Source organism: Phocoena phocoena, chromosome 4 (genome assembly GCF_963924675.1).
Source record: "Phocoena phocoena chromosome 4, mPhoPho1.1, whole genome shotgun sequence".
Classification (NCBI taxonomy): Eukaryota; Metazoa; Chordata; class Mammalia; order Artiodactyla; family Phocoenidae; genus Phocoena; species Phocoena phocoena.
This window is the reverse complement of record NC_089222.1, coordinates 47,465,240-47,480,721: the sequence shown is the minus strand read 5'-3', so window position 1 is coordinate 47,480,721 and position 15,482 is coordinate 47,465,240. Positions and strand designations below refer to the sequence as shown.

The 15,482-nt window shown below is 36.6% G+C and overlaps 1 protein-coding gene across 1 annotated transcript in view; it reads left to right on the top strand.

Annotated features, from left to right (window-relative positions):
* The window catches only part of WDR49 (WD repeat domain 49), a 117,491-nt gene that overhangs the window by 47,150 nt on the left and 54,859 nt on the right, over positions 1 to 15,482 (top strand). Inside the window, 2 exon segments of the mRNA XM_065875813.1 lie at positions 9,645 to 9,650; positions 14,837 to 15,054. Coding sequence (XP_065731885.1) covers positions 9,645 to 9,650; positions 14,837 to 15,054 — 224 coding nt within the window.

Here is a 15,482-nt window from a genome sequence, read left to right as displayed (position 1 = left end):
ACCATTCTATGTGTGTATACAAATACAAGGGAGTATGTATTATTAATTTTTATGTAAGTGGCATCACGTGAGACATACTTTCTTGCAACTTGCTTTTTGCTAAACAATATCTCCTGGAGATCTTTCAATGTGAGTATACATAGACCTGAATTTTTACCTGCTACATAGTAATTCATAGTATGGATGGTCATACTTTAATTATTCAATCACCTGTTGATTATAATAGATATTATCTCTAACCAACTGTCACACATACACACACACATTTACACACACATGCACACACACATCTTTAAGACCACATAACTAATTTCTTGTGATATGTTCTTTGAGATACATTTCTAGAAGCGATGCTATTGGGTCAACAGGGATTCAATTCTTAAAGGATGGTTTAGATGCAGGAATATTTTTCCAATTGGTATACACGTCAGAGGTGTGTAAAGGTGTTTCTTTCCCCACATTCTTGTCAATGATAGATACCACTAATGTGTTCATTCTTTTGTGAATCTAATGGACAAAAAATAAGGATGAATTTCTTCAATTATTTATTAGCCATTTATATTTCTTGTTTTTTGTGCGTTATCTGATCAAGCCCTTTATCCTATCAACTGGACTCGGGAATACTATCAATAGTAGTAGTTTGAAAGATATATTGATTATCCTTTATTATATATGATGCAAATATCTTGTCTCTTTCAAGCATACATCTTTTAACTTTGTTTATGTGATTATTATTTTTTTTTTTTTGCGATACGCGGGCCTCTCACTGTTGTGGCCTCTCCCGTTGCGGAGCACAGGCTCCAGACGTGCAGGCTCAGCGGCCATGGCTCACGGGCATAGCCGCTCCGTGGCATGTGGGATCCTCCCGGACCGGGGCACGAACCCGTATCCCCTGAATCGGCAGGCGGACTCTCAACCACTGCGCCACCAGGGAAGCCCTGTTTATGTAATTTTTATCATTCAAAAGTTTTAAATTTTTATGAAGTTGAGTCTAAGAAATGATTTTCTTTGTGGCTCTGGTTTTGTATCTAGCTTAGGAACATGTTCCACAATTCATATTTATAGAGGTGTTCTCCTTTAGTTTCTGCTAATACTTATTCTGTTGTCGAATTTTTTTTTCCATTTAACTTGGCAGTTTATTTTTGTGTAAAATGTTTTTTTTTCTACAAATGGACATCCAAGGTTTTTTTGAATAATTTCTTTTGAAAAATTTTTCTCCCTCACTGGTTTGAAGTTCCATTGTTATCATTTGAATTTCCAGGTATACATGAATTTGTTTCTGGATGCTTTATTCTTTCCATTAGTCTATTTGCCTTTTCCTGAGTAAGTACACCACTGCTTTAACCAGCATAGCTTTATTGTATGTTTTGATATCTGGTAGAGAAATTCCTACTTCTGTGGGGTTTTTTTGTTTTTAATTTTAACAATCCTCTGGCATCTTATCCTTCTAAGTAAATGTTAGGATCAGTATTCATGTTTCATGAAAAACCATATTAATTTTTGGATTGGATTTACATTGAATTTGATAGGTGACATCTTTAAAATATTGAGAAAGCACACCCTGTATTTATCCATTTATTCATTTTTTTAAATGCCTTTCAGAAAAATTGTACAAAAATTTCCCATTCCTTATTGAGGTTTCTCCTGCACATTTCAGGTGGCATCTTATCATATTCTTGACTTTTATGGGAATGTTTATAATGGGATGTGCCCACTTTCTATATAACCTATACATTGAGTTTTAAAATGTAACTTTTTCCTAAAACATTTTTTAACTTCCTGGTAATTTTGTATGCTCTTTTGTTGTTTGCTCATTTAGGGGATTTTGACTTTTAGCTCTTTAATTTCATATTAATTACTGCATTTTCTTATCAAATAATTCTAATACCTGGAGTCCTTGGGGATCCAAATTAGATATTTACTATTCTGATGATTCTTCCTTATGGTGAATTGTTCCTTATTGTTTCCTTTCTATGTTTGGTATCTTTTATTTTTACCTCAATTTTTTGCTATTGCTAAACTATAAGCATTCTGAGGAATGAAACTGAAAATGCTTTCCTCCAGAGAAGATTTGTGTTTGTCTCTGCAGAATGAAAATGAGTAAAGCTACTGTCCTGAGGCTACTGCATTTTCCTTATTTGTTGTCCTTTTAAATTTATTTATTTATTTTTGGCAGTGTTGGGTCTTTCTTTCTGTGCGAGGGCTTTCTCCAGTTGCGGCGAGCGGAGGCCACTCTTCATCGCGGTGCGCGGGCCTTTCACTGTCGCGGCCTCTCTTGTTGCAGAGCACAGGCTCCAGACGCGCAGGCTCAGTAGTTGTGGCTCACGGGCCTAGTTGCTCCGCGGCATGTGGGATCTTCCCAGACCAGGGCTTGAACCCGTGTCCCCTGCATTGGCAGGCAGATTCTCAACCACTGCGCCACCAGGGAAGCCCCTGTTGTCCTTTTAATTGAACGGTCTTGCCTCAGTGCCTCCGACTCACTGCTGGTCCAGGGCTCAGGCTCCTGGTTATAGTTTTTACTTTTTTATACAGCAGGTTCTTTCTTATTAGTTATCTGTTTTATACATATTAGTGTATATATGTCAATCCCAATCTCCCAATTCATCCCACCACCACTCCCCACGCTGCTTTCCCCACTTGGTGTCCATACGTTTATTCTCTACATCTGTGTCTCTATTTCTGCCTTGCAAACTGGTTCATCTGTACCATTTTTCTAGATTCCACATATATACGTTAACATACAATATTTGTTTTTCTCTTTCTGACTTACTTCACTCTGTACTAAAGTCTCTAGGTCCATCCATGTCTCTACAAATGACCCAATTTCATTGCTTTGTATGGGTGAGTAATATTCCATTGTATATATGTACCACATCTTCTTTATCCATTCGTCTGTCCATGGACATTTAGGTTGCTTCCACGACCTAGCTAATGTAAATAGTGCTGCAGTGAACATTGGGGTGCATGTGTCTTTTTGAATTATAGTTTTCTCTGGGTATATGCCCAGTAGTGGGATTGCTGGGTCATATGGTAATTGTACTTTTAGTTTTTTTAAGGAACCTCCAGACTGTCCTCCATAGTGGCTGTATCAATTTACATTCCCACCAACAATGCTAGAGGGTTCCCTTTTCTCCACACCCTCTCCAGCATTTGTTGTTTGTAGATTTTCCAATGATGCCCATTCTAACTGGTGTGAGGTGATAACTCATTGTAGTTTTGATTTGCATTTCTCTAATAATTAGTGACGTTGAGCAGCTTTTCATGTGCCTCTTGGCCATCTGTATGTCTTCTTTAGAGAAATGTCTATTTAGGTCTTCTGCCCATTTTTTGATTGGGTTCTTTGTTTTTTTAAATATTGAGCTGCATGAGTTGTTTGTATATTTTGGAGATTAATCCTTTGTCTGTTGATTCATTTGCAAATATCTTCTCCCATTCTGAGGGTTGTCTTTTCGTCTTGTTTATAGTTTCCTTTGCTGTGCAAAAGCTTTTAAGTTTCATTAGGTCCCATTTGTTTATTTTTGTTTTTATTTCCATTTCTCTAGGAGGTGGGTCAAAAAGGATATTGCTGTGATTTATGTCATAGAGTGTTCTGCTGATGTTTTCCTCTAAGAGTTTTATAGTGTCTGGCCTTACATTTAGGTCTTGAGTCCATTTTGAGTTTATTTTTGTGTATGGTGTTAGGGAGTGTTCTAATTTCATTCTTTTACATGTAGCTGTTCAGTTTTCTCAGCACCACTTATTGAAGAGGCTGTCTTTTCTCCATTGTATATTCTTGCCTCCTTTATCAAACATAAGGTGACCATATGTGCGTGGGTTTATATCTGGGCTTTCTATCCTGTTCCATTGATCTATATTTCTGTTTTTGTGCCCATACCATATTGTCTTGATTACTGTAGCTTTGTAGTATCGTCTGAAGTCAGGGAGTCTGATTCCTCCAGGTCTGTTTTTTTGTCCCTCAAGACTGCTTTGGCTATTTGGTGTCTTTTGTGTCTCCATACAAAGTGTAAGATTTTTTTGTTCTAGTTCTGTAACAAATTCCATTGGTAATTTCATAGAGATTACATTGAATCTGTAGATTGGTTTGGGTAGTACTGTCATTTTTCACCATATTGATTCTTCCAATCCAAGAACATTGTATATCTCTCCATCTGTTTGTGTCATCTTTGATTTCTTTCAGCAGTGTCTTATAGTTTTCTGATTACAAGTCTTTTACCTCCTAAGGTAGGTTTATTCCCAGGTATTTTATTCTTTTTGTTGCAGCGGTGAATGGGAGTGTTTCCTTAATTTCTCTTTATGATCTTTCATTATTAGTGTATAGTAATGCAAGAGATTTCTGTGCATTAATTTTGTATACTGCAACATTACCAAATTCATTGATTAGCTCTAGTCATTTTCTGGTGGCATCTTTAGGATTATCTATGTATAACATCATGTCATCTGCAAACAGTGACAGTTTTACTTCTTTTCCAATTGTATTCCTTTTATTTCTTTTTCTGCTCTGACTGTCGTGGCTAGGACTTCCAAAACTATGTTGGATAATAGTGGAGAGAGTGGACATCCTTGTCTTGTTCCTGATCTTAGAGGAAATGCTTTCAGATTTTCACCATTGAGAATGATGTTTGCTATGGATTTGTCGTATATGGCCTTTATTATGTTGAGGTAGGTTCCCTCAATGCCCACTTTCTGGAGAGTTTTTATCCTAAATGGGTGTCGAATTTTGTCAAAAGCTTTTTCTGCATCTAGTGAGATGATCATATGGTGTTTATTCTTCAATTTGTTAATACGGTGTATCACATTGATTGATTTGGGTATATTGAAGAATCCTTGCATCCGTGGGATAAATCCCACTTGATCATGGTGTATGATCCTTTTATGTATTGTTGGATTCTGTTTGCTAGTATTTTGTTGAGGATTTTTGTATCTATATTCATCAGTGATATTGGTCTGTAATTTTCTTTTTTTGTAGTATCTTTTTCTGGTTTTGGTATCAGGGTGATGATGGCCTCATAGAATGAGTTGGGAAGTGTTTCTTCCTCTGCAATTTTTTGGAAGAGTTTGAGAAGGACGGGTGTTAGCTCTTCTCTAAATATTTGATAGAATTCACCTGTGAAGCCATCTGGTCCTGGACTTTTGTTTGTTGGAAAATTTTTAATCACAGTTTCAATTTCATTACTTGTGATTGGTCTGTTCATATTTTCTATTTCTTCCTGGTTCAGTCTTGGAAGGTTATACCTTTCTAAGAATTTGTCCATTTCTTCCAGGTTGTCCATTTTATTGACATAGAATTGCTTGTAGTAGTCTCTTAGGTTGCTTTGTATTTCTGTGGTGTCCATTGTAACTTCTTCTTTTTTGTTTCTAATGTTATGATTTGAGTCCTATCCCTCTTTTTCTTGATGAGTCTGGCTAAAGGCTTATCAATTTGTTTATCTTCTCAAAGAACCAGCTTTTAGTTTTATTGATCTTTGCTATTGTTTTCTTTGTTTCTATTTCATTTACTTCTGCACTGGTCTTTATGATCCTTTCTTTCTACTAACTTTGGGTTTTGTTTGTTCTTTCTCTAGTTCCTTTAGGTGTAAGCTTAGATTGTTTATGTGAGATTTTTCTTGTTTCTTCAGGTAGGCTTGTATTGCTATAAACTTCCCTCTTAGAACTGCTTTTGCTGCATCCCATAGGTTTTGGATCATTGTGTTTTCATTGTCGTTTGTCTCTAGGTATTTTCTGATTTCCTCTTTGATTTCTTCAGTGATCTCTTGGTTATTTAGTAACATATTGTTTAGCCTCCATGTATTTGTGCTTTTTATGGGTTTTTTTCCCTGTAATTGATTTCTAATCTCATAGTGTTGTGGTCAGAACAGATGCTTGATGTGATTTCAATTTCATAAATTTACTGAAGCTGGATTTGTGACACAAGATGTGATCTATCCTGGAGAATGTTCCGTGTGCACTTGAGAAGAAGGTGTAATCTGCTGTTTTCAGATAGAATGTCCTATAAATATCAATAAATTATCTGGTCTATTGTGTCATTTAAAGCTTGTGTTTCCTTATTAATTTTCTGTCTGAATGATCTGTCCATTGGTGTAAGTGAGGTGTTAAATTCCCCCACTATTATTGTGTTACTGTCGATTTCCTGTTTTATAGCTCTTAGTATTTGCCTTATGTATTGAGGTGCTCTTATGTTGGATGCATATATATTTATAATTGTTATATGTTCTTCTTGGACTGATCCCTTGATCATTATGTTGTGTCCTTCCTTGTCTCTTATAACATTCTTTATTTTAAAGTCTATTTTATCTGATATGAGTATTGCTACTCCAGCTTTCTTTTGATTTCCATTTTTATGGAATATCTTTTTCTATCCCATAATTTTCAGTCTGTATGTGTCCCTCGGTCTGAAGTGGGTCTCTTATAGACAGTATATATATAGGTCTTCTTTTTGTATCCATTCAGTAAGCCTGTGTCTTTTGGTTGGAGCATTTAATCCATTCACATTTAAGGTAATTATCAATATGTATGTTCCTATTACCATTTTCTTAATTGTTTTAGGTTTCTTTTTCTTCTTCTTTTTTTTTTTTTTTGTGGTACATGGGCCTCTCACTGTCATGGCCTCTCCCATTGTGGAGCACAGGCTCCGGACGTGCAGGCTCAGCGGCCATGACTCACGGGCCTAGCTGCTCTGCAGCATGTGGGATCTTCCCGGACCGGGGCACAAACCTGTGTCCCCTGCATTGGCAGGCGGATTCTCAACCACTGTGCCACCAGGGAAGCCCTAGGTTTCTTTTTGTCGGTCCTTTTCTTCTCTTGTATTTCCCACTTAGAGAAGTTCCCTTAGCATTTGTTGTACAGCTGGTTTGGTGGTGCCAAATTCTCTTAGCTTTTGCTTGTCTGTAAAGCTTTTGATTTCTCTGTTGAGTGTGAATGAGATCCTTGCCAGGTAGAGTAACCTTGGTTGTAGGTTCTTCCTTTTCTTCACTTTAAATATATCATGCCACTCCCTTCTGGCTTGTAGAGTTTCTGCTGAGAAATCAGCTGTTAACCTTTTGGGAGTTCCCTTTTATATTATTTGTTGTTTTTCCCTTGTTGCTTTTAATAATTTTTCTTTGTCTTTAATTTTTGTCAGTTTGATTACTATGTGTCTCAATGTGTTTCTCTTTGCATTTATCCTGCCTGGGACTCTCTGTGCTTCCTGGAGTTGGGTGGCTATTTCATTTCCTATGTTAGGGAAGTTTTGACTATAAACTCTTCAAATATTTTCTCAGGTCCTTTCTCTCTCTCTTCTCCTTCTGGGACCCCTATAATGCTAATATTGGTGCATTTAATGTTGTCCCAGAGGTCTTTTAGGCTGTCTTCTTTTCTTTTCATTCTTTTTCTGTATTCTTTTCGTGGCAGTGAATTCCACCATTATGTCTTCCACGTTACTTATCCATTCTTCTGCCTCAGTTATTCTGTTTTTGATTCCTTCTAGTGTATTTTTCATTTCAATTATTGTATTGTTCATCTCTGTTTGGTTTTTAATTCTTCTAGGTGTTCTTTAATTCTTCTAGGTGTTTGTTAAACATTTCTTGCATCTTCTCGATCTTTGTGTCCATTCTTTTTCTGAGGTCTTGGATCATCTTTACTATCATTATTCTGAATTCTTTTTTAGAAGGTTCCCTATGTTCACTTCATTTGGTTGTTTTTCTGAGGTTTTATCTTTTTCCTTCATCTGGTACATAGTCCTCTGCCTTTTCATTTTGTCTATCTTTCTGTAAATATGTTTTTTGTTCCACAGGCTACAGGATTGTAGTTCTTCTTGCTTCTGCTGTCTGCCCTCTCTCCTGGTTATAGTCTACTCATTTATGCCTACTGTCCACTGTCTCCTTGTGAAGTTTGCTTCTTTTTTTCCTCCTTCTTCTTTTGGACCTGTGGAGATTGTCTCCAATCCCTGAAGGTCCAGCAAGGCAGCAGAAATTATGTTTTATTCAGAGTTGTTTTTCTTTGAAGCAGGAAGGCCCCCCACAAAAACCTAGTCTGGAATGATAATTGAACCAAGATTCCCTTGTTCTAGCTGGTTTTCACTTACTTTCTTCCAAGCAGTTGTTAGTATAAATATTGAGTTAAAAAAGAAAGAAAAAAATTTAAAGTGTTTAGGTTTACTTTGTGAAGTAAAAGAGGAACAGTGATCTTTGAAAGGCAAAGTTAGAAAACTTTTGTTTAAAGCCTGCGAAAAATTCTGTTATGTTTTTCTGTGTTATGTGAGCAATGGTAATAGCAAAAAAATCAATTTAACTGAAATTTAACAATTCCCCAAAGGACTTTTGTTCTGAAAAGAAAGCCAATTAAATAAAATGTTGATATTAGTTAAATTTATTGCTGAACTTCAACTGGGAAATTAATGAGATTTTTGCAGAACAATTCATAGCATTAAGAAACATTTTGACTTTTTCAAGGTCAATGATAGAATACACAAACAGACACACAATAGAAATCTGTGTCCTAGAGCTGTATGTCTTCTTTTATTTTTGTTGAAAAGAATGATAAAAAGATGATAATGGCTATGGTAATAATTTAACAATGAATAGCACAAGAGAAGATTTTAACCTCCCACTAATATTTTAAGGTGGACCTCAATCCTGAGGAAAAAAATGGCAAAAATATTTCTTAAAGGAAGATCTGTTATATTACTTCAAGATAAAAACATTAGCTGAGCTATTCAGTAGAATATGTGTGCTAGCATATATCATGTCAAACAAAATTGCCTTTAAGCATTCACTGATTATGCCTTTGTGGATTATCCAAAGGCTTAAATTCTAAATAAATAGACTTGTTAATACATAAAGGTATATTCAGGAAAGCCAATGCCCTCAGTTCCTGTTATCCTATTATCTGCGAGTAGGCTATCCATCTTTGTGGATTATCCCGGAGAGCTGGGCTGCTGCGCTGCTGTCTTCAAAATCCCCTTAGCGATATATACGCTCTCTCTCTCTTTTTCTTATTGTCATTTTATATCTATGCCCTACAGGATGGTAGGAGTTAGTAGCAAATATTTGATGCAGCCAAACAAATCTCATTTTGATGCAGTTCTCTAAGTCTGTCTTCTACTTTTCCCTCACTTTTATATCATTATTAGGAAATTATGAATCTTTTTTCCCCCTAACTACTTTGAATTAAATTTGGACATGTTGCCAATATGTACATAATGCTGTTTGGTTTTAAAAAGTGCACTGAAAACAGATTCTGTATCCATCCATACATATATTTTTGTACCCACCCATCCATGAAGTTACCCATTTATAATTCTAATATTTATAGGATAAAAGAAAAGCTTTGTTAATTTATTTATTATTTATTCATTATACTTTTATTATGCCTATGTGAAACGATTCTGTCCATCTCTGGCAGGGGACAGGAAGAAATTTTTTGTAAAATCAGACTACATTTCTTTAGTCCAATCTTCACAATACACCTTCTTGAAATTGCTTCAGTTGTTATTTTGGAATCTATAGATAATGGATTTAGCAATTTCAGTACATTCTAGACAAAATTGGCAGAATTTTAGAGCTGGCGGCGTCCCCTTCCATATAAAGGTGAGAAAATGGAGAAGTAATATAATATACCTAAGCTGACAGACCTGAGGAATATTAAAACTAGGGTCGAGATGCCTGGAGTCTGGAGTCCCAATCCACTGGTTTCTAGGGCTAGTGTATATGAATAATACAGGATTTGCTTTTATAATCCTGCATTATTAACTGGGTAACAGTTGAAACAAGATAAAGATTAAGTAGAAAAATAAGTCCTTATCATTATGTGAAAAGCTAAATTTTGCCTTGATATAAAATCACAAGCTTGGATGCTTACTCCTCCTAATACTATAAAAATGGAGATGAAGTAAAGAGCCCCTATGTAAAGCATTTCAAGGACTAGGCTTAGTAAGTCTGAGTTTGGACAAGCATCACAAGTTCTCAGGTATCATGATGAAAATAAAAAGTACAGTTTAGATAAAAATATATGGAAAATATAAATTAAAAAATAATCAGTTCCTCAATTATAATTTTTAAGCCTGGGTGTTTACCAATTTCTTTATTTTTCCTACTAAGAATAAAGAAAACTTCTCTAGGATATCAGAATGGAAAATGATATTAAATATACTGCTTTCTGAAATGTGACCTAATTCTATTTCAGAAGTCAATTTGAATACAAAAAAAGGAAAATCAAGGATTCTCAAATATTAACTAGATATTTAAGTGATATTTTGCAAAAGGACTTGATTAATAAAATAGAATTAATGTGAGATTTTTTCTTGATTAAAAAGATATAGACTGAATAGGGGAGTACAGTTATCTGGTTTAAAGCCAAGCCACATGGTATTACTGATTAAGCTGAGAGAAAGATGTCTTGTTCAAGGAGATTAGCGTTGATTGTAAAACCAAATTGAGAAGTTAAAGTACAATACAATGAAAATACTTGAGAAATTAAAAAAAAAAAAACCAAAAAACTAATACCTGAGCCCCATCCTCAGAGAGTCTGATTTAATAGGTTTGAGAAAAGTCTCAAACATAAGCAATTTCTAAACAGCATAGGTGTTTCTAGTGTCAAGATTAAGAACCACTGGTATAGAATGTGAAGTGTAGAAAAAATTGAAAAGCATATGGGAGGTCACCTACCATGATATGATTTCTGGGAGAATGCTGAAACACTGTTTTATACATTGATGACAGTATATAAATGTTGTTGGCTTTGGTTCTCAGTGGAAAGAAAAATTAGAGAATTAAAGATGGAAGGGGACTTAGTAGGATCACTAATTATGAGAGTCAAGGGTTCTTCAAGGGAAGAGGGGAAAGAAGAAAAGTAAAAACTAATTTTAAGAAAAATTAATGAATATACACATTTTGCTTAAAAAACGCACCTCTAAGTTTAATTGCTAATAGCAAGAACTCACCTGTCATAGAGTAGAGGTTATCACTCATCTATTTTTAATATTTCATTTAATTTATGTGACTAAATGTCAATGAAATATTAAAGTTGACATAAATGATTTGAACAACATGCAGAAAATGATTCTGGGGAAATTATAGTCCATTAATACTGTTGAGTTATTGTTAATCTATACTCAACCATGCCCCAGAGTATTTTTCTGAAATGAAGTTAATTTCAGCTTTTTAGGAGGGAGTCCATACCAAACAAGACAGGATTTTGAACAATGCTGATATGACTATTGTAAGTTATATGGGTGTTTGAGAATGATCTAGATGCATCTAATCTTAGATGCATCTAATCTATGTGGTTTTAACATTCAAAATAATAGCTTATCAATCCTATTTATATTTAGAACACTTTGAAATATATTTGCAAGTCTTAGTTCTTATAGAGTTTATATTTTTGAGGATAAACATTTTCTGGAGAGTGGCCAGAATGTTTTAAATAAAAATAGTAAGGTTTAAGAACTAGAATAAGTTGTTTAATAAAAAATTCTTGCCAAGAAAACCCAATTTACTTTATAAATATATATTCTTGGGATTAGAGGGATTGGTAATGCTGCTTATCTGGTAGAATTTGACTAGGTCAGTTTAAGTTTGTTATAAGTGTTAGTAAATAGAGAGGTTACCCTATACATCAAGCATACTCATTTCTGCAAGATGTTTGAAAAAGTCTCATAAAATTTCAATGTGAATTAGTTGAGATCTGCAATTGGGTAAATAACCATGTAGAAGTGAGGCAAGCTTTTTTATGGAAGTGTTATATTTTTGGACTTATCCTAGCTAATATTTTTAACAGTGAGTGGGATAAAAGCGTAGTTGTTAAATGAACCACAACCTTCAACAAATTAAGAAAATATCTATTGACCATCTACTGTATTCCATGGGATGTGTGGACACATCAGGGAGGAATTATCAATATAATAGAATTAGGATTCAAGATTATATCTTTACACTTTGAAACTAGAAAAATCCTAGTTTTAGCTTACAACATCAGATTTTTGAAGGTAGGATGCTAGATGTCTGGCTTGATTATTTGTTCATGGGAATAAGATTTAGAGTTTTGCTCAGTCAGGACCCCAAGGTAAGGGCAATGCATGTTGGAGTGGCTTAATCAGCTCACGTAAAAGTAGACTGCTTTAAAGAAGTCACAGTGCCTGTAACTGTTGTTAGAACACTCCTGAAATACTGGCTCAATTCTGAGCACTTTGCTTAAAGAGGTCCTTGAGGACCCTAAGGTATTCATTTTACATATTAGTGAGCAGAGAGATACTGTCTTATATTGATAGTGTGGTAATTAATGTGTAAGTGTATTAGTTTAAAGCATAATACAATAGGACTAAAAAAATACAATGTTTAGATTGGGGCAATGGGAAGAGAAAGGGAGAAAATGAGTGTAAGTAACTGCATTACTTTCAGAGGAGAATGTCATTCAATGTATGATTAATATATGCTGTGTTCACACACACACACACACACACACAGCTATTATTTGGTGTTACGGGGAAAACCGTAACTCAAAAAAAATTAAAGAAGGGCTTCCCTGGTGGCGCAGTGGTTGAAAGTCCGCCTGCCGATGCAGGGGACGCGGGTTCGTGCCCCGGTCCGGGAGGATCCCACGTGCCACGGAGCGGCTGGGCCCATGAGCCATGGCCGCTGGGCCTGCGCGTCCGGAGCCTGTGCTCCGCAACGGGAGAAGCCACAACAGTGAGAGGCCCGTGTACCGCAAAAAAAAAAAAAAAAAAAAAAAAATAGTTAAAGAAGGCTGTCTCTGAGGAGTGGGACTTGAGGCCGAGAGGGATGGGGTGAAGAAAAATCCCTTCGGTGCTATTGCATTTTACACCATGGACATATCTTATTATATTTTTAAAAAAGTAAACAAGGGGCTTCCCTGGTGGCGCAGTGGTTGAGAGTCCGCCTGCCGATGCAGGGGACACGGGTTCGTGCCCCGGTCCGGGAAGATCCCACATGCCACGGAGCGGCTGGGCCCGTGAGCCATGGCCGCTGAGCCTGCGCGTCCAGAGCCTGTGCTCCGCAACGGGAGAGGCCACGACAGTGAGAGGCCCGTGTACCACAAAAAAAAAAAAAAAAAAAAAAAAAAAAAAAAAAAGTAAACAAGGCCTTGATAACCATCCTCCCCTGGAGAGAAAATGGAAAAAAAAGGACAAAGTGAGAAAATCAAGAGGCTGCCATGGTGGAGGGGGATCTGAAAATGATGTTATGATGTTGAAAGAACTGGGCCCATTTACCCTGAACAAAGAGGTATACGAAGAGGCTTATGTAGGAAAAGAGAGTAGGATAGAATCAAAAGGTAGAAGAGGACATCTTTGGCTAATCATAATGACTACTCTAGGAATTCCTATCCCATGGGATATCAGGATCTGTATGGGAGATGTGTGTGTCTATGTATCCAAAGAAATTATGTGGAAAATTGTGTGCATGTATGGGTATATGCATTTAGGAGGAGGAGACGGACCATCGTTTTCAAATGATTTTTTTTTCCCCCAAAGGAGTATATGATTTAAAATAGGTTAAAAACTACTGGGTAGCTTGCCCTATGGAGTAATAAACACTCGTGTAAACAGAGGTCATCTTTTATAGATAATTTAAAATAATTCTCATACTGGATAAGATGCACTAGTTTATTTGAAAGAAACTTTTTTGCTCTTAGGTTCTAATGTTTATACAATAAAAAGAATAAACTACACTTAATAATGAAAAAAAAAACATTTACTGAGCACTGACCACATACTGGTCATCATGCTAAATGCTTGACATGGGCTCTCATTCCCTCTTCATAGCATCAGATTAGGTAGGTACCACATCAAAAACTCAGAGAGACAAAGAAACTTACTAGAGGTCACCCTGCAGTAAGGGATAGAGCCAAAATCAGAACCCCAAAAGTTTGGCCCTAGAGCTGGCCTGCTGGCCCCTATTGGAGAGGATTTTCGCTGTCTTCACTCTGACTCTCCCTCACTGCCCTGTGTTAATTCTGCACCATGACTGACAGTTGGCAACATTTGCATCTGCAGAGCTGCTCTTCCCATTTCCTTCAGTGTTTACCTTGTTCCATCTGCATGTCATTTTTTTGTGTCTTAATTGTCTGTGTTTTATCTGAACTTGATTTCAATTTAATAACAAGTCTTTTATTTCATCAAAAAATATATACATATATTATCTGTCTACCTATCTATCTATCGAAAGAGGTTGTATTCGTTTTCTATTGCTAGTGTGACAGTGGTTTGGAACAACACACCTTTAATGTTTTGCAGGTTAGAATTCCAGCCTGGGTCTCACTGGGCTTAAAATCAAGGTACTCCAAGGGCTGTCTTCTTTTCTGGAGGTTCTGGGGGAGAATCGTTTCCTTGCCTTCTCCAGCTCTCCTGGTTCACGGTCCCCTTTCTCCTTCCTTGAAGCCAGGAACATTAGGTAGAGTCCATCTCACATCCCATCACTCTGATCTCCCTTGTGATTACATTGGACTTGCCCAAGTCAACCAGGATAATCTCTCCATCTCAAAGGCCTTAATTTGTGACATCTGCAAAATCTCTTTTGGCATGTAAGATAGCATATTCACATTTTCCAGGGATTAGGACGTGGGCATCTTTGAAGATGATTACTCTGCCTATCATAAGCACCTACTAAATGCAGGCACTTTTCTGGGGACTGAGGCAAAACACAGTCCCTTCCCTAGAAGAGATTACGGTTGAGGAGATACTGAAACAGAGAAGGGAAATACAAAAAATATGTGCTATGAGAGAAGTGTGAACAATTACAGCACTATGCAGAGCCTGCCTGGGATCGAGGGTGAGCTAGAGAAAATCTGGCTAAAAAATTAGAATTATTCTTGACATACTCCTGTGACTTTGTTACGTTTCATGCAGGTTTTCGGCGCCAGCTGTCCATCCAGAGGATAGCTTGTTCTTTCTCCAAAAGTCAGGACTTCAGATGTCTCTTCCACTTTGATGAAGCCCACGGACGGCTTTTCATCTCATTTAATAACCAGCTAGCATTGCTGGCAGTGAAAAGTGATTCCGGCAAGAGGGTAAAAAGCCACAAGAAAGCAGTCACTTGTGTGTTTTACAATTCAGTCTTGAAGCAGGTAATGATGTTTTTCTGTCACTCTCCTGACATGTCCCCACAGCCAGAGGCTTATTTCCTTAATTCAATCTAAGGACAAATATAGAAAAGGAAATGTGGAAAAGAAATGATTTAATAACTGTGTGTATTTCTGCAATAATGTGTATTCAGGTGGATTTGAAGAGTGATTTCATTTTCAACCAGTGACCACAACAGCACTGATAGAGTTACTAGGAGGAAACATTCCAGCTAAAACAAACACAACACGGAATGTAATTGAACTTACCTTTGTTACCCGCTAGTTTGGGTTTTGATGCCAAATGCAAGTGAACCTGGCTGTAAAGTTCCGTTTTATGACCACCATCCTCCTGCATCCCCATGGAAAGATCTGAAATATGCATGAAATGTAATTAGCAAAGATCCATTTTGCCGGCGTAGTTTAGGCAAGTG